The 21,591-nt window shown below is 33.1% G+C and overlaps 3 protein-coding genes and 1 long non-coding RNA gene across 11 annotated transcripts; 2 read left to right on the top strand and 2 right to left on the bottom strand.

The window, feature by feature from the left end:
- Positions 1–2,646: 2,646 nt before the first annotated feature.
- On the top strand, positions 2,647–7,612 carry LOC111382711 (carotenoid cleavage dioxygenase 8 homolog B, chloroplastic-like). Its single transcript, XM_023006754.1, has 6 exons — positions 2,647–3,027; positions 3,982–4,725; positions 4,999–5,192; positions 6,065–6,254; positions 6,456–6,558; positions 7,199–7,612. The coding sequence occupies exons 1-6, from the start codon at positions 2,716–2,718 to the stop codon at positions 7,342–7,344; spliced, it is 1,689 nt and encodes a 562-aa protein (XP_022862522.1). The 5' UTR covers positions 2,647–2,715; the 3' UTR covers positions 7,345–7,612.
- LOC111382712 lies at positions 7,397–10,060 on the bottom strand. Of its 3 annotated transcripts, XR_002700596.1 has the most exons (4): positions 9,822–10,060; positions 9,345–9,465; positions 8,172–8,441; positions 7,397–7,626 (listed from the first exon to the last, which is right to left on the bottom strand). It is a non-coding gene; the product is annotated as an uncharacterized LOC111382712 (long non-coding RNA). The 3 variants fall into 3 exon arrangements; XR_002700594.1 differs by lacking the exon at positions 7,397–7,626 and having other exon boundaries at positions 7,971–8,441; XR_002700595.1 differs by lacking the exon at positions 7,397–7,626 and having other exon boundaries at positions 7,971–8,441; positions 9,846–10,060.
- Positions 10,061–10,086: 26 nt separating this feature from the next.
- On the bottom strand, positions 10,087–13,654 carry LOC111382710 (mitogen-activated protein kinase kinase kinase 1-like). 5 transcript variants are annotated; one of them, XM_023006752.1, is made up of 4 exons: positions 12,945–13,654; positions 11,573–11,736; positions 10,705–10,789; positions 10,087–10,499 (listed from the first exon to the last, which is right to left on the bottom strand). In XM_023006752.1, exons 1-3 carry the CDS (start codon positions 13,618–13,620, stop codon positions 10,754–10,756), a joined length of 876 nt encoding a protein of 291 aa, XP_022862520.1. In that variant the 5' UTR covers positions 13,621–13,654; the 3' UTR covers positions 10,087–10,499; positions 10,705–10,753. The 5 variants fall into 5 exon arrangements, with proteins under 5 accessions (XP_022862520.1, XP_022862517.1, XP_022862519.1 ...); XM_023006749.1 differs by having other exon boundaries at positions 10,089–10,499; positions 10,705–10,770; XM_023006751.1 differs by having other exon boundaries at positions 10,256–10,789.
- A 3,289-nt stretch (positions 13,655–16,943) lies between these two features.
- On the top strand, positions 16,944–21,351 carry LOC111382714. Of its 2 annotated transcripts, none has more exons than XM_023006757.1 (3): positions 16,944–17,146; positions 17,556–17,674; positions 21,118–21,351. In XM_023006757.1, the coding sequence occupies exons 1-3, from the start codon at positions 17,019–17,021 to the stop codon at positions 21,141–21,143; spliced, it is 273 nt and encodes a 90-aa protein (XP_022862525.1). In that variant the 5' UTR covers positions 16,944–17,018; the 3' UTR covers positions 21,144–21,351. The 2 variants fall into 2 exon arrangements, with proteins under 2 accessions (XP_022862525.1, XP_022862524.1); XM_023006756.1 differs by having other exon boundaries at positions 16,945–17,146; positions 17,556–17,725; positions 21,118–21,314.
- Positions 21,352–21,591: the final 240 nt, after the last annotated feature.

Here is a 21,591-nt window from a genome sequence, read left to right as displayed (position 1 = left end):
AAATGCAATCAAACATACCCTTAAAAAATATGGTTGCGTGCATCTATAGGATATCAATTCACTAATCAATTATTCTAATTACAAACAACAAAACCTTCATTGAATTTAAAAATAAAAAAAAAATAAATCCAGTAAAATGTCGAGGTTAATACCACTTGTCAAATCACTCTTTTACCAAAACTCTCACAATTTTTCATATATGCCCGCCCAACACTTGAAATGGGAGAATTTTTTATTTTTTAGTTGGTAAGTGAAATATTAAATCAATCACATCTGGTTTTTACCGTGAACAAAGAATTTCTAATGCTAAAAATAATATAAATTTAGTTTTTTATGTCCTAAAATATTTTTAAAAATGGAATAAAAGTTGAAATTTGTAATTAAAAAAAAAATCTATAAGGATGATGTGTTTATGAAATAATTACATATTTTGTACATAGGACATAGTAGGTGGAAAAAATCACCGAATGTAGTAAAAAATGTCAAATGCTGGGGAAAAATATTGAATTGAGACAATGAATATATTTTGCTTTTAAGTAAGGGAAAATACTGTGTCTATACAAGATTGGGAATTTTTATTTTATTTTTTTACTTAAAATCAAATTTGACTTACATATATACTTAGTAAAGATGTTCTAAATGTTCTTTTCAAAAATTTCAAAAATCCAGTATCTGTATATATATCCTAATGCTTGAGTGTATGTCTGAACCTTCAAATTATGGAAAACTCAAAACTGGAATCCTTCTTTTATTTAATGGATCACACTTATTATGTAATACAAGTTGAATTATTTCTGTATGACAATTTTTTCTTTTTTTTTTTTTTCTTTTTTTGACGGATATATTGCACTGACTTACTAAATCTAAAATTTTCAAGTTTTTGAACTAGCTACGTATTTTAAATATATAGAATCAACTTTATGAATTATTTCTACCACTTAATTCATTTATTTCCTAGATTCAACAAAAGATTTAAAGCTACTAGATCGACTATCATTGGCCATGATGATTTTAGTCTAGTCGTCTCTCCTTTGACATGCTCTATTGAAATCGTGTGATTGTAAAACATAATATCTATAAAATCCCAAAAATTGAATGAGTTTCATTATCAATGGCATATTCCTTTCGAACTACACGTAACCTCCTATATTGCATATTATTGTTGTGTGATAGACACTTTTGTTGTCGTTGATCAGGCTGTCAAAGCATCTAATTACATAGATAATATTTTCTGTGCAAAAATTAGTTTACGCCATGCATGCATAGATGCTCTTAATATAAAAAGACACACCTTAATATATATTAAATTTTAGGTCATATTTAAATGAAAAGAAATTAAAGGAAAAATGATTTTTTTTAATTTATTTAACGAGTCAGAGTTTCTTCTCTTTTTTCATTGTGGTTTACATACTTAAAAGAAAGTAATTAGGTTTACGATACAACTTAAAAGATGATCCGAATAACTATCAACTTATATTGTAAAATGATGTTTCTCACATTTGAGATGTCATTACATTCGATTGGTTGAGCCTAACTATCAAACAAGTACTCATTTAACGAGACCAGACTCCATGTAAATGCAACATGTGATGGCAAAAAAAAAAAAAAAAAAAAAAACCACCCCCCCCTCCAAAAAAAAAAAAATAAAAAAAAACCCAAAAAAAAAAAAAAAGAAAACAAAAATTCAAAAACGAAAAATGATGTAGAGAATTTTTATTTATATTTTCAGTCCATTCTTTACAAAGAATATGACCAACTACAGTTGATCGTATATAAATAGACAATAAAGCTTCAAGCACAAGAAGATTTTAACATAATGGACATCGACGTGGGCGTGGCCAAACCTAATTGGCCTTTTTTCTTTTTTTATGTTTTCCCATATTCCAATGGTTTCATGCCAAGTATTTTCTATCAGAATGTTCTGTCAAAAAAATCTGTATTTATAGAATGATTGATTAATAGAAAGACAAATCCAATAACAATTACATAATCACACATATATAGAAGTAATTTCCGATAAACCAGGAAAATAATATAATACAATAAAAATATATAAGGTAAAATATTGCACCTGTTGTGGTAGAGGTTAAAATTAAATTTTAAGTAGATTATGATAAAAGTTGATGAAATTTATGGTTGAAAAGTTATATATACTATGAATGTATGGTTTAAATTTATTGTTGATTTTGATTTAGATTTTAATCAATTTTTTTACAATACCAATACACATTAAAAAAAGGTTGTACTATATGTATATCACAACTTATAGATTTACTTACCAACATAAGATGTGATAAATTTTAACTTTCACCAACCAACTAAAAAATAAAATTCCCCCACTCTCTTTTTGCCACCTCACCAATCTGTAAAAGAACCTATAAATAGTGATATACAACAAGCATTTTCTTTATACTACGATATTCCATGTGCTAATTATATTTAAAAAAGAAAAGTTTGAAAATACTCATTGGTGGAGCATGGTGAGGTGTAAGTTATTATAGACCTTGTCCACGAATTCATAATTACTGCGGTAACCAAGAATTTGTCTACTAGTATAAACGAATTTCACCAATTAAGATTCCTCTAATTTAAATACAAATCCTTACATAAGCCCCTATAAATATGCAATCAAACATCCTTGTTTTTGTCAAAATATATGTTCTTGTCGCATATTGGAAGCTATACTCATCCCTAGCTAGCTAGTAACCTTCATTAATGGCTTCTCTACCATTTCCTGTCTCCAAATCTTATAGTTTTTCGACGAAAGTGAGGATTCTTGATAGGTCTTATGATTGTTCAAAGGATGAAAAATCCATTTTTGAGAACGTTAAGTATTCCACTAGGAGGAAAAGTGTTTATTCCAACAATACTATTATGAATGTTGCCACCAAACCGCAGCCTACAGTTGTTCCCTTGTCGCCAGGAAAGTTGGTCCCGAACGATAGCAAGCTCGCGGCATGGAGTAGTATAAGGCAGGAGCGTTGGCAAGGAGAGCTTATTGTTCAAGGAGAAATACCACTGTGGCTGGTATGTGTTTCTTTCTGTGTATATACACAATGATTAATTATTGTGATTATTTGCACTGAATCTATCTAGCAACTGCTGATTGAGAAAGGGTTTCTTCAAATTCAAAAATCTACACTTTCAGTCTCTCACTACAACAAAATAAAGGCCACTCGAAGACTAGATTGGTTTATTTTCTCAGAAAGTGTCCTTCACGATAAATTGGTTATTACAGTGTGCAGTCACATAATCATTATTTCTTTCTTTTATTTATTAGTGTTTTGCTGCGTAAATAGTTTTATTCTCTTTGTAATTCATAGATGTGAACTGTCGAATCATTATACAAATATTTCTCGCTCTGGTTTTAGCGTTTTTAGTTTCTAGCAAGTTCAATTTTTCAGTGTCTTCATTATCATTTTCATAATATCTTCTCTTTTAAAAATATTTTTCTGTCAAGCTTCAAGACAAATTTGCCAGTTAATATTAATATGCTATAGAAAAAACTAGTCAGTATTAATATAGTAATTAGTAATATTTAAATATGTTTTCATCAGCAAATCTTGTCAGGTAAAATCAAAATAATTCATTTATCTGATTAGTACAGATGGAGATATGAAGTCTCATTTCAAATATAATATTTATTGCATATTTAATTTTATAATTATTCTGTCCTTATTAGCCCTACATAATAATGTGGCTTTGATAGTTGGCGAAATTTTCTAAAGAGAACTTTTGTTATGTCGAAGTGAAAAAGAGCGTACACAAATTTCGTCGTTTTAAATGTCTTATTTTATACTAAAAAGTCGATCTCAGCCTGAAAAAGGGAATTCGCCATCCCGTTTCCTATGTAATTTCTAGAGAGTCTGAGTAAAGCAACGAAAAATGGACATAAGAGCACTGAGATTTTATCAACCGGCCTAAGAAATTTAAAAACGAAAAGGAAAGAGAGGACACCAATAACTTGATAATTTTGTGCAGAGTGGAACGTACCTGAGGAACGGTCCAGGTCTTTGGCACATCGGAGATTACGGTTTCCGACACCTGTTCGACGGCTACGCAACACTAGTCCGGCTGCACTTCGAAAATGGCCGTCTCGTGATGGGACACCGGCAAATCGAATCAGAGGCATACAAGGCAGCCAAGAAGAACAACAAACTTTGCTACAGAGAATTTTCTGAAGTTCCTAAACCTGACAATTTCCTATCCTACATTGGCGATCTAGCCAACTTATTCTCTGGTGCCTCATTGACGGATAACGCCAATACCGGAGTCGTTAAACTCGGGGACGGACGAGTTGTTTGTCTAACAGAAACAATAAAAGGGTCAATTGTTATTGATCCAAACACTTTAGACACAATTGGAAAGTTTGAGTACAGTGACTCATTAGGTGGCCTAATACATTCTGCCCATCCAATTGTGACAGATTCTGAGTTTTTAACGTTGTTGCCAGATTTGATAAATCCTGGGTACTTGGTTGTAAGAATGAAACCAGGCACAAATGAGAGGAAAATTATTGGTAGGGTGGGGTGTAGGGGTGGACCTGCCCCAGGTTGGGTTCACTCTTTTCCAGTTACAGAACATTACGTTGTTGTGCCAGAAATGCCACTGAGATATTGTGCCCAAAATCTGCTAAAAGCTGAGCCCACACCACTGTACAAATTCGAGTGGCACCCGGAGTCGAAAGGGTTCATGCATGTTATGAGTAAAGCTAGTGGCAAGATTGTAGGTTTCTCTCTCCCTCTAAATAACATAATCTCTCTCAAGAGTAGTTTTTGTTTGGTTAGCGACGAATCAAAAGTCTTCATATCTACTGATGATTGTAGCAATATCAAGAATTACAATTTTGTTGTTATAGACGAAAGGTACAAGGAGATCAGAACTGTTTTTTTATATGTACGGTGAGGATATCATAATTTAGTAATGGGGCAGTATTAAAGATACACTAATTTTAGGGCTTGCTTATCTAAAAACCTTTTTTTTCCCTTGAATTCGAAGGTGGCAAGTGTAGAAGTTCCTTTGTATGTGACCTTTCACTTCATCAATGCATACGAGGAGAAAGATGAAGATGGAAGATTGACGGCCATTATTGCTGATTGTTGCGAACACAACGCTGACACAACAATCCTGGAAAAGCTCAGGCTACGAAATCTCCGATCGTTCTCTGGTGAAGATGTCTTGCCGGATGCAAGGTACAACTATGTGCAAATTTATTTATTTTCAACTTCGATTAGTGGGGAAAAATGTAAATCTTCTAACTTGCCGATTAGCCCCTATTCAATTGAACTAGAAACTAGATTTTTTAGTCTATTTTGATATGTTGACGATATGAGTAGTTGAAAAATTAATAAAAGTCGTGGGTATCATAAAATGTTTGTTTGAAAATGAATTTGGAGAAAAAATGAATTTTAAAAAATTGGGGGCCTTAATATAATTAACTTTTTCATATCTAAACATTATATGATTCTAATATATTATACGACATGATTGTTGGAACCTTTAATTAGTGCAGGCTTCATATTCTTGTTAAACATCTATTTGATCCACTGATTAATGATTTATTAAGTTTTGGAATTGTCCCCCACTTTGGACGTATCATATCATTTTCAGTGTTGAAAATGAAAAAAGGTACCCAGTTGTGGCCGAACCACTACTATATATTTTACGTAGGCTTTAATTACTTCTTCTGCATGCATGGATACATTGGAACAAATTGTGTGGGCTCTCTATATTGAGACAAAATACCTAGGATCATTGTCATAAATCATATGTTGAAGGAATCGAAATCTTAAAAAGTATGCTCGATAGTTACTCCATTGAAGCCTATTTATGCATTTGCAATTTGCATAAATAGCATATTCTTCTACTCTAGTTCTCCCATCGACTGACAAAAAAATAAAAAATTGTACATAGCATGTACTTATCGAGGCTCGAGTTTGCAACATCTCTGCTCATGTATCCTACAAACACATTCTCTTATAATTGCTCGATAGATGAGATATAGTGTGTTAACCCTGTATGAAATTGTACGAAATTAGTAACAAGTACAAGGTCGTGTGTACAGGGTTGGTCGATTTAGAATACCGATGGATGGGTCTCCATATGGAACGTTAGAAGCAGCATTGGAACCAGAGGAACATGGAAAAGGAATGGACATGTGCAGCATCAATCCTGCTTATTTGGGAAAGAAATACAGATATGCCTATGCTTGTGGAGCTCAACGCCCTTGCAACTTCCCAAACACCCTCACCAAGGTAAACGCAATTTCATGTTACGATACATTTGAAGTGCTAATGTTCAGTTCAAAGTTCAAACTCAACTAGACGACTGACAGTATTCATCATGTCTTTCTTCCTTCGTCATGTTTTCTTCTGTTTTGTGACTATTTCCAATTCAACTTATCAAATATATCGTTAGTTTTACAGAAGGCATATGAATTACCAATTGTTTTGCAGATCGATCTATTTGAGAAAAAGGCTAAGAACTGGCTCGATGAGGGCTCTATACCCTCAGAACCATTATTTGTGGCTCGTCCTGGTGCAACTGAGGAAGATGACGGTAAGCTAACAACAAAACTCTCACAATTTTCTACCTCCTTGACAAAGTTACCAACTGCTACCATTAGGTGATTAAATTGATACATGTTTTACGACATGTGGTAAGGTGAACTTGATTGAATAGTTACTATATACTTGTCCAATATTATCCAAAACTCCGTATCATATGTCTTCAATGTCTTTACATATTCCATTGACTTCAATAGAGTCACCATAAAACTATATATGATCCAACCTAGCTAAAACACTTCTTACGTATTTAGTACTACTTGTTTGACAACCATTATTTAAAAATTCTTTTTTCTATATACTCATTTTCAACCACACATTTACACAATAAAACGTTGTAAACCAAAACTTTCCCATGCTTTTTAACCAACCATTCTCCTAAAAATCATTATTTAAAATATTATTTTCCTAGATAATGATTGTCAAGCCGAGGCTAAAAAGACAACTATTTCTCTTAATCCTGTCTAATTGCATTCAGTAATGAAAACTATGTATTGCAGTAGACCATTTTCTACAATCCCATCACCTTCTGCAGTTTTCTCATGGAAATCATTTTTTCCTAGTTTCGCAATTCTAAAGTCATGTTAAAGGATGTTCGGCAGAGTCCTCACAAGTGTATATTATAAACACAGGGGTAGCTATCTCAATGGTTAGCGACAGAAATGGCGAAGGGTACGCTCTACTACTTGACGGATCCACATTCGAGGAAATTGCCAGAGCAAAATTCCCTTATGGCCTTCCATATGGACTCCATGGATGTTGGGTTCCAAAAGCTTAAACTTGAAGAATATTTATGCGTTACTGTGTCAAATGTGCTATATAACTTCTATATTTCAATATACAGTTATCCATCAAAAATATTTCAATATACAGTTGATATAGATGATATTTGTACAATAAAAATGTTTGTGTAGCGGTCATCAGCATGATATGTTGTTTTAGTAATATGCATTGCATCTTATCGTGTATGCAACAAACAAAACTACATTGTAAGTAAATTCCGATCATCTTATTAATGAAGAAGTTATCAGTGTTTTACCGGTTAAGCCTACTCCCAAACCTAGCAGCAATAGTGAACAATTCAGCTAACAGAAATGCACACGTAAAAACAAAATATATTTAATTATTCATACTAGTTCAACCTACGTCCACTTGCAGTTCCAGAAGTTTTCATTACAATGAGAAGGGATTATAAGGTTTCTTCTTCACACCTCTCTATCTAATCTGACAGAAAAATGCCCTCATTATATGTAGGAAACTAGGGCAACCTAACATGAAATATGAGCGCCAGTTACGTTCTTTCTAATGCATGGTCGAAGTCATAAGTGAGCATTATAATTAGACTGTGTGTATTCCAAACTGTTAGCATGTCATATCTCAATGAGTTAGAAAAGGGAGTTAAACATAGACAAGCATCTATGATTTTCATTACTAAGAAACTGTAGTTCATTTTCGACAAGAGGGAGGGAGAAGAAGGGGCGGAGAGAGAGAGCGCAATACATATCTCCTAAACCACTGAGTAATATTTCAGTTCTTTGATGCTGTAATCATCGAATTAAGTAGTAAATAAATTGTTTCCCACAATAAAGAATAGTAAGAGCACACCTGAAGTTGCGCAAGTTTTGATGAGATGCAATTCAGATTCTCCTGTCAAGTGTTAAGGCTTAGCTCAGAAAGCAAAGCCCCAGATACAAAATCTGACTGTCCCAAAACCTCAGTTGGATGCTGAGCAGCTGGGAAGGCAAAAATAAGCATTGATCTGCAAATCCACTCGAGGTAATATTACTTTTGATCCGTCTATAAAGCATCAACATCATCGAGCTCGAGTAATTTGGACTTCAATTCCTTGTTCAAGTCCATGGCCTCATCATCAACCTACAAATCACAAAATAATCATTTATATCATTTCACCAAGCATGATATTAAGGATATAATTCCTCAAAGTGATGACGTTACATAGAGCTGATGATTATCTTCAGAATGAACAACTAGAATTCCTTTTGAAGGAGATAATTTTGTATAAAATTCTTCATTCATGTACATGGACAACCTTATCTTATGGGTTTCTATTATAACTCATATTATCAAAACCTCCCAGCCCAGTCCGTTCAACGGGCCCAAAACCGATCCGATCACATTCGGTTAACCAACTACTGTAAAAATCATTCAAAACCCCTTGAACTGGCCAGTTGAACAGTGAATTAGTGAACCGATGGATATTTACCGGTTTCACCAATTTTAATTTTAAAATTTTTAACCTTATTAATGGGCTCATGCACTACAATCAAAGGCCCATAGAGGAATCTTGGATGAAATGCTTCTTTTATAGATGCACTTCTCTCAATTGGTTGAATGATCTTTTGATGTGGGATAGCAAAAAGTGTTAAAATGCCCATCAAAATCATCTTTCAAATGTGTGGCTAATTGACTAATATAATTTTGGGTCCCAACTAACTAAATTGTAATATTCACCTCCATCTTTTCATTTATTTAATTTACAAATTAAAAAAAAATTTATTATTATTATTATTATTATAGTATTCAATTGTTTGCGTATGTGTATTTATTTATTTATTACATCCAGTTCGAACTTTTGACCCTTAACCCTTGACCTTTTTCGGGTCGATGTCCAAGTCGGTTTTCAAAACATTGATTATAACCTTCTTCATGCATTTATAAATTAGCTTTTAATTAGCTCAAAATTTCTAAATAGATGGTTATGAGAAAGCACTGGGCAAAAGATAATAAATGGAAGAAAAAAATGTCTTCTTGGCCTACCTCGATCAGAGTAAGAGGAAGAAGCTCAAATCCTTTGTCAGGTTCAAATGTTATTCCTTCCTCACGTAGCTTTGCTAATATGATTGGGTAGTTCTCTGATGAACTTACGATTTTGAAACATCTATTGACAAGAATAAGCATATGATTTAGAAAAATATGATTCAGAAGCATCATCTTCAACAGGATTGTCAACAAAGAAAGAAAAAATGTAACCTTCTAAATAAATTCATCAGACTTGAACGTGCAAGGTAATTATTATTACACATTTTTGAACCTTAAACTTGAAGCATGACCATAACAAATTATGGACATTAGACTCTTCCAAGCATAAATTACACATCTGAGATATTCTGCATTAGAACCTAACGCAGTTAAAAAATTATTATCTTAGTAACAAAAATTAATTTATAGCAGATTTATGTTAGACACAAACATAGAGGGATCAGGACAACTGAATACTGTGAAAAGATAACATACATTCAAAGGAACAATATCTTGTACCGTTCATTCGATCATCTTCATCCACTGAGGGTTCAATGACATCATCAGCACCAGCATCCAAAGCAACAGCAAGTATATTATGCCAACTCCACCATAGCCATAGACCTAAACTTGAAATTGATGGATCCAGGATCTGCCATTTCCCCCCACAATCCATCACTACCTCTCTAACAGCTGCAAAAGATCTGTTATTCGTTAACACCTCGACTATTATGCCAACTTTAGTTTATTATAGTTTTCTAGTTTGAATTAAACTAATTTTATATTTTATAGATTTTCTAGGATTTTATGGATGGTTCCTACTTAGATTAGTTTACCATATACAAAGGAAGCTTATGCATTGTAATAGTTAGACTTGATTACTGAATAAACTCATATTTTCTCCCTCTAAATTCTCTTGATTCTCTCCCCTTTCTTCTCTCTTTCTCTTACTTTCTTCTCAAGTTTCATTATTGTTCAATGTTCATTGCATTCTAAATCAGGTGATGGCTTCAAAATTAGAAACTAGTGATAGATGTCAAATGAAGAGCCTAAAGGGTGTAAAAGAGAAAGCAAGACCCTTGTTTTGGGTACACTACCAGCATGACCAGTGTTCCTGGCCAACCATCAAGGTAACCTACCATCAGTCTCAAATCTGCTACTGCTTCAAACAGTCTGTTACAAAAAAACAACAGCCCATAAAAGTAAACCTGAGAGTTAGTTCAATTCTGAGTGCTTACTACATTGGTTATGGTGCCTTAATGATTCTAATTCTGTGTGTTTGTATAATGTTGTGTTGTATATCTTCTGGGTCCTTCCAAACATAGGCTAGTAATTATAATCTGTCATATCACATTGTGGAAAGGTTGTAGAAACTAACTTACGCACATACGACCTCCTTCCCAATTTTTGAATACAGCTTCATCTTCTTAGCACCTTGGGCAGTCTGCATGTAAGATGCATTTCTGAAACATTAAACTCAATAATCAAAACTCTTCTTTTGAAATTGCCCCTGTAAAGCTTAGAACACAGATGATCAAAAGATTGTAACAATCAAATACTGACTGAAGCATCAAGTTTCTCAATTTTCTGTCGACAGACATACAGTCATTTGCCAAAAACTCAATTAAATGTGGAACATCAGATTAATCGTAGAGATATCAGAACAAGGATTGCATGAGAGATATGATATACAGTTGCATGATCTACCTAATAAGATGCCTATCAATTTGATGTTGTCTTCACTTTAACAAGGCTAAGTTTAAAGGAGACTCCAACAGGCATTCAATAGGATTAAAGTTGTATAATGTATATCTTGTTAATTTTTTTATACAAATAAAAAAAAAAATGCATAGAAAATTGAGATACCCATCCTGCTGCATCATTCACTGACATGCTCTACAAAAATTCATAAAATATATGTCTTCAACTTTTCATTTAAAGCAAACAGTTCGATAAGAGCCAAAGCTCTTCCAACAATCCTAATATCACAAAACAAAAAGAAAAAACACAGACCATTGAAATGTACATACTTCGATCCTCCCAAACTAAATGTCCATCAAATATACTGCGAAAAGCAACATTTTCAATGCTTTTATCAGTAAAAAGTTTTTCTAATATATATTTCCCACCTCCTCGCAGTTTGTAATTCCTTTAAATCTCATTTAAAATCAAACAACTTGATAAATTAAAATTGCTCCAAAAAGAGAATTATTAAGTTGCGTTCAATATATGTGCTGTGTGACTACCTTTCTTCCAGCAATTTTGCATGAAAGTCTACCCATACGTAGAGGAGGGAAAGTCAAAATCTTTCTATTGGAATTGCATTCTAGCCATTCATTTACCGAGACCCATATGCCAGAAGATGAGTAGCACGCAGAAGATTGTAGCTTTCTACTTAAACAACATGTTCCTGAACAAAAATTCAAAACAAAACTTAATACAATCAAATCCCAACTCTTCAATCAGAAATTGTAGCTTTCCACTTAACAAGCATGTTCCTGTTAAAAATCCAAACCAAAACTCTCTATAATCAAATCCCAGCACTCCAATAAAAAATTGAAGCTTTCTACTTAAACAACATCTGCCTGAAAAAAATTCAAAACAAAGTTCTAATATCAAATCCCAACTCTCCAGTTAAAATTGTAGCTTTCTAATTGACAAACGTGTTCCTAAAAATCCGAAATATAATTCTTTAAAATCAAATCAATTCCCCAATAAACAAGAACCAAAAATCTTACTCAGGAATACCATTGCGTATACAATCATAATCCCAATTATAATCTATAAATAAAAGTCACAATTTTCACATAAAAATCCCATCTTTAATGTGTGTTTCATATATATTAATAGGAAAAGAGAGCCAAAGAAGAGGATTTACTGTGAAGAGTGAATGAGTTAAGAGGTTTTGAGAGAAATCCCATTTGAGAATCTGAAGAGTAATGAAACAAACGCTCTGATTGTTGAAGATGAAGGAGACGCCATTTTCTTTTCTTTTTTTTTCTTGAAATAGGCCTATCTCTTTGGTTCTCTCTTTCTTTTGCCTTCAACAGTTCTATGGAAAAGTGAATTTTCTTAACTTGGGTAAAAACTTCTTAGCTTATATTGAGGGTATTCTTAACTTGGGTAAAAACTTCATGACCCATTTGGAAGAAAATCGAAATATATTAATATAACCTACTTGTACGTTTTCCATAAGCTCGAATAACTCAAGTGAGTAGGGAACCATAAATGGGCATCATTATTTTTGCCATATAAAAAAGGAAATCCATACTATACAAAATTGCATGCTATTTTTTTTTTTTTTCCTTCTCTCTGAATCATTACATATACATGTATTTCACAAATGAACTAGTATATAAATTCTAAAGATTTTGCTACTTGTATATAAAAATGGTATATAAATAGTTACTGAAAACGAAGTGGAGGGAAAAGATTGGAAGGAAAAGTTGACCGTGTGTTTGAATTGACAAATGATAAAGTGCTACATGGATATTATGTAATCCCTTATTGTAAAATTTGATGTACATGTAACAAAGTCCAAATTCTAAATTGCACAAACTTTGATAGCCTATCGTGAATCTTGAATGCTTAATCAAGTGCAGTGATCATCACCCTCACCCTCACCCTCCACTGTGTCATCTTCAATAACATAAGCTGAGAGATTCAAATATTTTTCTTGATTTGCTCCCTCTCTCCACCGCGCACGGCAGAGCACGCAGGTCGTGGATTTTCTTCGGCCACCACTTCTCTTCCATGCCAAGAAACACTCCTCGTGAATTGTATTTCTGCAAGTCCCACAAGCCACCATCTTATCCTCTTTTCCCATTTCTTCCAAACAAACTGGACAAATACTCCCATCTTCCACCACCACCGGTGTCTGAGAACCGCTCGGCCGGGCCTTGAAAAACAGCCGGTGAAATTTCTCACAGAGGGTGGCGCTGGCTAAGGCTTCAGTTAATGTAGGCAAATTCAGTAGGCGATTGAGTTGGCATGGCCGAAGAGTCCTCCTCCAGAGGCAAGAATCGTCGAGTCGAACACCCAACGCGCGGATTAGAACGAATAGAATGTGCTTGCAAGGGGTCGTCCGATAATTTCGATCAGGGCAAGTACATGATGAGGTGGCACATAAGTTCACAGTGTAGACATTTCCTGTTGAACCTAATACGAAGAACATGGAATCTGACCTATGGAGGAGGCGAAGCCGGGGGTGGAGGGCTCGGATTACGCGCTCAGTTAAGGGTTGCGTGCGGTGGTGGTGGTCCGATGCGGATGAAGTGGATGCAAGAAGTTCCATTTTTCGAATGGAAAAGCAGTTAATGACAGTTGGGAGTCATTGGAAATAGGTATATGATATCCAGTGGAAAATGTGGTTGAAATTCTTTGGACAGTTTAGAAGGACACGAGAGGGATAGTGTAATTTGGAACGTTCCTATAATGGTTGAGTTTAAGGCACGTCATGGGTTTTGAACTTGGCTACAATGTTATTTGTCCATGGAGACCAGAACTTCGTTATTAATCGTCGTGAAATACTTCAAATCATGTGAAAATCGGACTCAATTTCAATACCAAAATACCAATCGAACGGTTGCCACTTTCTAAAGTGAATTGGATCGTGAGTAACCTTCATTAAGCTGCTCCAATGATCCAAGTTATTTTCAGGTCGAGCCAATCATTATGGTGTCAATATAATCAAATCAACAAAATTTTAACCTCATCGTCCGAATTTATTGGCTATCAAAGAAAAGAGTGTCTTGCAATACTTAAAAAGTAGAGTAATACTATTTAGAATTAATAGCACTAAGCATCAATTTAAGTTACTTTCAATCACCTTTAAAGTAAGAAAATAAATCACATTTAAGATGTCCAATCACTTGCATGTCACCTTAAACTGGTACTCTAATTCCAGTAATGCTAGATAACATTATTTTAAAATGTAACTTTGGGATATAATTAGGAGTTGTTCGACTAAATTTCAATAAAAAAATTAGTACATTTCGATAAATTTAATGAAATTTATGATTGAAAAAATTCATAGAAGTTATAAGTCCCATAAAATATTAATATATGATTAAAATTAATTGTTGACTTTAATTTCAACTTTTTAAAATTTTTCAAACAACCACTTGAAACATCATTTATGTACATATTTTTGGTGTCCATAAGTTCAGTTAATTAGCCCCTTCTTTATTCTTTCATCCAATTGAGCCCAACAAATATCAAATAAGTCCAAATCATCCAAACTCGTGAATTATATACAACAATCTGTAGGATGTTGATGTTAATTAAAAAAAAAATCATAGAGTTGCAAACTATCTACATCGAGCTCGAGCATCCTTCTTCAATTTTTCCTGTAATTTTACTAGCAAGTGATGTTATTAACATGGTCGAATCCACATGGTGGGTTCATGTGGGATCAATTAACGCCACAGAAAATTTCTATTTTTTTTTTTAATCAATTTTATGTTTACCCTTTATCTTCTTGTAACTGACCCCCACATAAGGAAATTGACATTGTTATAACTATAACAATAAAATGAAGTAGGTCATGATTATAATTCTGCCTTCTCTCCTTCCCATTTTAGCTGCTTCTTTTTTTCTTCTTTATTTTTTATTTTTATTTTTTTAAATTTTCTCTTCGTTATTATTATTATTTTCTTGTTTCTTCTCTCTCTACCTTCTTTCATTTTATAAGTCCATCTTAACTAAAAGAAACGTGTTCACTTAGGGTCCGTTTGATTGAAAAAATGGAATTGAATTAAATTGAAAACGAATTTCAGGAAATTGAATTGCCTAGAAATTGGTTTCCTGAGAATTATAAATTATTTTGTTTGACTGGTATAATTTTTCACGTGAAAAATGTTAAAATAAAAGTTTTTTTTTGTTCGTTTGGTTTTGTTTTAAATGAAAATTATCAATTAAAGAGATAGATTTTACTTGTATTGGAGATGAAATTTGTTTCCATTGCCAAAAATAAAAAAATTCAAGAGAATTATCTATCTTTTGGTGTTCGTTTGACTTTATTTTACATAAAAATTATCAATTAAAGGGAAATATTTTTTATACAATAATTTTTAAAATTTGTTTCCATTACCAAAAAAAAAATTCAAAAAAAATTAAATAAATCGTTACAATGGCATGGAATTTGAATTCTCACCAATGTGGTGAGAATTCGAATTCTATGAAAACATGAAAAATTGCTAGTTCCCAAGAAAAACAAGAAAACGAATTCCTTGAAAAAAAAGCTATCAAACAGTCAAAAAGATGAAAAATGGAATTAATTTTCCATTTTCCATGGAAAACTTGGTAAATCAAACTGGGCGTTAGTTTCACTTTTTCTTTTCCCTTTTTAGTTGTCACTACTTGGCACTTGTTTGCTTTCTATCTCTTATTTTAATTTTATTTTATCCGACCAATTTTACTAGAGTATTACAATAAGATATTCTCCACGCCTTCGTTTCAAATATTTTTATGCGCGAAAAACAATTGAACATGATTAAAGAGGAATAAAATATTAATCTGATGACTCGATTTTTAGGTAGCATAACTTGATTTGTTATAACTAGTATTGATCTCAACTAAAGAGTTCAAAACCTAGATAAGTACATTTACTAATTCTGTAAACTTAAGAAGTTGTAAAGAAATTAAGTAACAGGAAAATGAACAACTTCGTTATGTATATTGAAAAACCATGCTAAATGAAAGTTTATTATGACACAATAAAAGTACAAAATCCAATAAAGAACAATTGTACGTAGGAATTTAATATTATGTTTTTGTCTTATTTGGCCAAAAAAAAAAATCGTAGCTAAATTTTGACCACAATGAGATTAAATTCTAGCTCCGTCCCTGATTAGTAACGCATAATTTTGAAAGGTTAATGGTTATGATGATGAGGTAGAGGTTGAAAATGATATTTTTATCATTTACAAGATGTAATAGAATTTTTCGAGTTGAAACTAGAGAGATCAATTAAGATGATTTTATATTGGATGACACAGAAAACGACTTAGACGAAGAAGAGGAAATTAAATTGACCCAATAAAGAGTTAGACAAGATACTCTGTCATCCAAGTAACTAAATCATTTAAATCCCGTCAATCTGATTGTAAGAATTGATTATTAAATAATTGTAGTATTTATGATTTTGAGCATATATATATTGAAAAATTGAATAATATATATAAATTTCAAAGAATGCATTATTTTATAATATTTAAAATTAAAAAATCCATCATTACGTATATGCTTCGCATAGGTATGCAAATATTTGTAATGCTTGATGCTTTATCGAAATATTTTGTCACGTATTATGCATTTTAAAACTTTAATTTTAACCATAAATTTGAGAATATTCACAATTTTTATCATTTTTTAATCATGCATTTCATCAATTTTTATCAAATTCTAAAAATCTAATTTTTAACTACCCCAAACTTGAGCTAAGTTAATTTGTTGGGAACAATTTTAAAGTATTTAACAAAGACCCGGAAAAAGTTAGAGATTAATTTGTTCTTTTTAAAGTTGAAGGGGTAACGTTTTACTGGATCAATAGAATGGAGACCAGTTGTGAAGATTTCTTAAAACCCAAACAGTGAAAGTACAACGTTGTAAGCATAACGTTCCACAACCGATAATATCTTCTAAAACCTAGCCAAAACCCTAATTCGATCCTCGAACAAACTGCAATCAACTATGGCTTCTCGCTACAGAACACTCTCCAGACCCGCGGTTAACATTCTCAAATCCACCATTTCAAAGCCTTCAATCAATCCCGGATGCTTTGTTCAATCCTCACGCCCATCTCCATCTCTTTTCACAAGGTTTTTTTTTTTTTTCCTACCCTTCAAAACCTAAACAAATTCCTTCTCAAGACGCTTTATTATTTGTGAATAAAGATTCAGTTTTGAACATTTTATTTGTTATTTCAGGCCGTTATCTTACACGGGTTTTGTTTAAAATGGGTTTTTTGACATTAAATATGAATTTGATGCCAGTGTCTCGAATTGGGTTTATTTGATGTCCGATATTAGTTACGTGGATGGTTTTATTTCAATATTATAAACACGAATCCTCCTAAATTGAATGCCATAGTGTGTTCTTAACACAAGAATTTATTTTGAATTCTAATTTTCAGGGTTGAAATGCTAAATACAGAATCTCCAGAATTCAAGTCTCTTTTATATTCTTGAATCGATCTTTGATTTTTTACTTTTGAATTTTGAACTTTAGGCCATTAGCTCAATTAGGTGCATTCCAGTCTCTACTACCTCTCCACACAGCGGTCTCCTCTGCTCGGCTTACGTCGTGCCTTGGCACCGACACCAAAGGCTGCAGGTCGCTGTCTCAGGGTATGCTCTGCAGTGCCAACCCTGGAGTTTGATATATTTTCTAATGTTTCTGTAAGCATACCACTTTTGTCTTTCATAGTTCCTGCCAAGTTGGTATATTTCTTGTCTCTCTCTCTCTTTTTTAATTTTTATTTTTTATTTTTTATTTTTTTATGGGTAAATTCCTCATGTTTTCACTGTTTACATGAACTTTATCTGGGATTGATACAAGCATGTTTGGCTCTGCTTAATATTACTTCTTTAGATAGTAAGTATATAATACTAAGTTTTGTTAATAAAGAAGTAACTTAAAGAAAGTATGACTTACTTCTAATGAGCCGCTTTGGTGCATAAAATATATTTCATAGGTAATTTTCTAGTTTAACTAAATTGAAACATAGAGAGAGATAGAATAAAGTATAGCATGTTGTGACATGTATGTGGAGAGTAAGTGGTTAATAAATATAATTTCAGAATTAATAATGGGAAAGCTGAAAGCACATTATGTGGGTTTTTTTTGTCTGCATTGTGCATGGTACGGCTCTGCTTCCAATTGTAACATATCTTTGCATCAAGTTCTCGTATATTTTGACTCCTTGCTGTCTGGAGTTTTGGTCGTGTATGGGTGCTTGGATGCTAAAATTGTTGCCTATGCCGGTTGCCTGTTCAATTTTGTTAAAGTTTTAACTTCATAGCAGTTTGGCAACTTGTGCTACTAATTCTAGATATCTATATCGGGAAACTAGGGGTGACAAAAGGTTCGTCGTCTCGGCTCATCAAAGCTCGGCCCATGGACAGCTTGAGCTCGTTGTGGGATGAGCTCGAGCCCGAGCCGAGCGGGGGTTCGCTCCCACATAAAAAATGTGAACAAAAAGGTCCAAAAATTTTAAAAATTTTAAAAATAAAAATAAATAAAAACTCACGAGCTCGCGGGCTCAGCTCGACTCGTGAACTCACGAGCTCGTGGGTAGATGGACCGAGTCAAGCGGCCGGCTAGACCCATTGCCACCACTTCGGGAAACTATCTTGTTCCAAATGAAATTTCTGGGTTTGACACACAGCAATTAATAATGTGAGATTATAATTTCTTCTTTCTTTTTTGGACATTTAGAGATTTTTGCCAAAATAGTAATTTAGGTGTTAATTGTTGATGCGGTGCATATACAAGGAAAAGGAAAATTGGTAATTATGCCGGGAGAAGGCTTTCAAGCCATTTTTTTTTGGAATTTGAAGTTTTGGATGTAGGTGTTATTTTATTTTCTGAAACTGTTATAGTGTATATTTCAGTTCATTTAACTTAGGTCTTAAATTTGTTTTGTTGAATTATAATTTTGCAGTGCTTGTTTGTGATGTAGTATCCTGTTGAGGTCACTAATTAGATTCTCTAGTGTCTCACGAGTTTCAAATCAAAAGCAGTATCTTTTAACTTCCTTTTTTATTTTCTTTTTTCATTTTAGTCACAACTTCTATTCAAATATTTCAAATCACAAAATCCCAACGGCCAATGGATCCCAAACTGCTACATTTATCTTTATTACATAAACATCCGAGAAAGTGACGAGTTTGATGTCTTAATGAGCGATTTTGCCCAAGTCTTGGGAAAGTAAATCAATTTTCTTCTTTCTCTGCTTCCTCTCCTCTCCTCAGAATTCACCAAATTTTTATTCTCTCTTGCTGTTCGTTATGCGAAATTACCTTTATTTGATCCATTTAAGCACTAGGTAATATAGCTCAATCATCACCAACAAAAGACATTATGTATGTACACTTAGTGCATGTTGGGTATACAATACTCGATAGAACCTGAATTCTGGCTTTGGGGGAAATGGAAAACCATTTAAACTTGGTTACTAAGAGCCATCTAGCATTTCTTTTTCTCTATAGTTGAATTTTGTGCATGTTTGATGAATCCTTTAACTCCGAATTCGGTTGCCTTACTAGGTTTAACCAGAATTACCTCTTGGTTTTGATATGCTCTAAAAAGGTTGACTTCTATCCCCCTGTCGAAGGGAAACCCATCCCTAGGTCGTTGCCCGTGAATCTAAAAATCATGCTGCAACAGAAGGATGGTCTCTTGTGCATTTCATTGTTTTCCAAGGGAAATAAATGTACTTGCATAGTGTAGTCATAAGAACGGATTAAGCGAGAATCCTATCTTATCCTTTTTTTTTTTTTTTTTTTTTTTTTTTTTTTTTTGGGAAAGTAATCCTTATGCTACTTTCGAAATTTTGACATATAATGAAAGAAAATAATTAATCCAAACATGTTCAGAAGCAAAAATTTATATACAAGTTTGACTTACTTTTAAGCTGCCAAAGAACTTGTTACTTTACATGTTGACAATTTGTGAAAATGTTCTTGTTGTAGCCAGAAATACTTTCACTTTTATACCTAGATCAGTCATTTTATACACGTTTTCCATTTTTGTTTGTTATTTTCTCTCTCTTTTGCTACCCCTGGAACTAGTCATGTTGATGTACTCTCATTCTTTAGAACTATTCATTTTATTTGTTATAGACAGCTTTAGCACGTTGCATAAGAGCCTCTTGCCAGTTTTTTCTCACTAGTTTTGACTATTTTTCAGTTGCATCGTTTATGAAAGGTTGAAAAAATCAGTACTTTTTAGTTTTTGGGATCAGTGTGGAGTAATTTGGGTGGTACTTCTAAACCCCCTTTCTCCATTTTTCTTCCAATTTTATCCTCTAAAACAGTTATTTCCAAATTGAAATTACACAAGGCCATATCCAAGTTACAGAAAATTCACTTCTCATAAAATCAAACACAGATATCAGCAAATTAACCTGCCAAAACAACCCATATTCAAAATTAGTGCCAAATGCTAAATTATGCGTGCCCAATGCTGAATTTCATTAAATTAAGATATTATTATACTAAACCAATTACCAGTATACAGAAATGAAACAAAAAGGTCACAATAATCTTGATAAATCGAACAAAGAAAATACATAAAATCCAGAAATCTGGCAAGAACATTATAGCATTGAGACACCATCGGACTAGGAGGTAAATTTCAGGTTGAACTTGTGAAGTTTCTAGCGTAGGTACTAAAAACCACTGGATGATAAACTTTCAAACATGGGTTGGATTGTTTTAAAAATCGCGACTAAAAATCACCCCTAATCGGACCCATCGCATACACCCAAAACCAATACCCTAAAACTTCCAAGCAGGCTTTTTTTTTTTTTTTTGGTATGGTTCCTTACATTTATTTTTCTGCTGAATTTCTTGAGACAATCTGCTTTTTATCAACATAATGTATGAAAATCAATGTGGAACAATAGTTATTCACTCAATAATCAAGTGGCTCGTAGGAATGGGATCGATTATTCACTCAATAGAATTTTTTTCTTTCATTTAGTCGATTAGTTGTGTGTGGAGTATTTTGCTTTGGAATTGCCTTGAAAGTCATCATTTGCTTAAGTATTGATTCTCTCTTTTTTCAGAATTAGGTCTCTGCGTGCCACGATAAGAGACTAATTGTCAAAGGTGGACGAAGTGATTTGATCAACGATTTGGGACTTCCCATTTGATATATGTGATTTTCACTTTTATCCAAGTGAAATAAATTCTTGACAATTTTGTATAACGCATACGTTGATGAAAATCTTGGATTGGTCTTATTTTTGTTGGATTGGTCTTATTTTTGTTGTCATCTTAAATAGAAAGATTTCAGTTCATTTCATTTCATATGATCTTGCAATACTAACTCAATATTTGAGCATGTTTACGGGTAAAAATCCATGAATTAGTAATATTTCCAATACCTCTCCGATAAGAGTCTGGGTCGTGTCCCAATCTCATTGTGGCCGATGATCCTCTTGGACCAATTCTATTTCAAATGTGATCAGATATCTCTCATTATTAATAGATTTTGTAGCTTTTATTCAGGGGATCCTCGTAATTATTTTGAAGTTTGT

Source organism: Olea europaea, unplaced genomic scaffold (genome assembly GCF_002742605.1).
Source record: "Olea europaea var. sylvestris unplaced genomic scaffold, O_europaea_v1 scaffold2553, whole genome shotgun sequence".
Taxonomy (NCBI): domain Eukaryota; kingdom Viridiplantae; phylum Streptophyta; class Magnoliopsida; order Lamiales; family Oleaceae; genus Olea; species Olea europaea.
The sequence above is the reverse complement of the archived record's forward strand: the minus strand, read 5'-3'. Positions and strand labels throughout refer to the sequence as shown.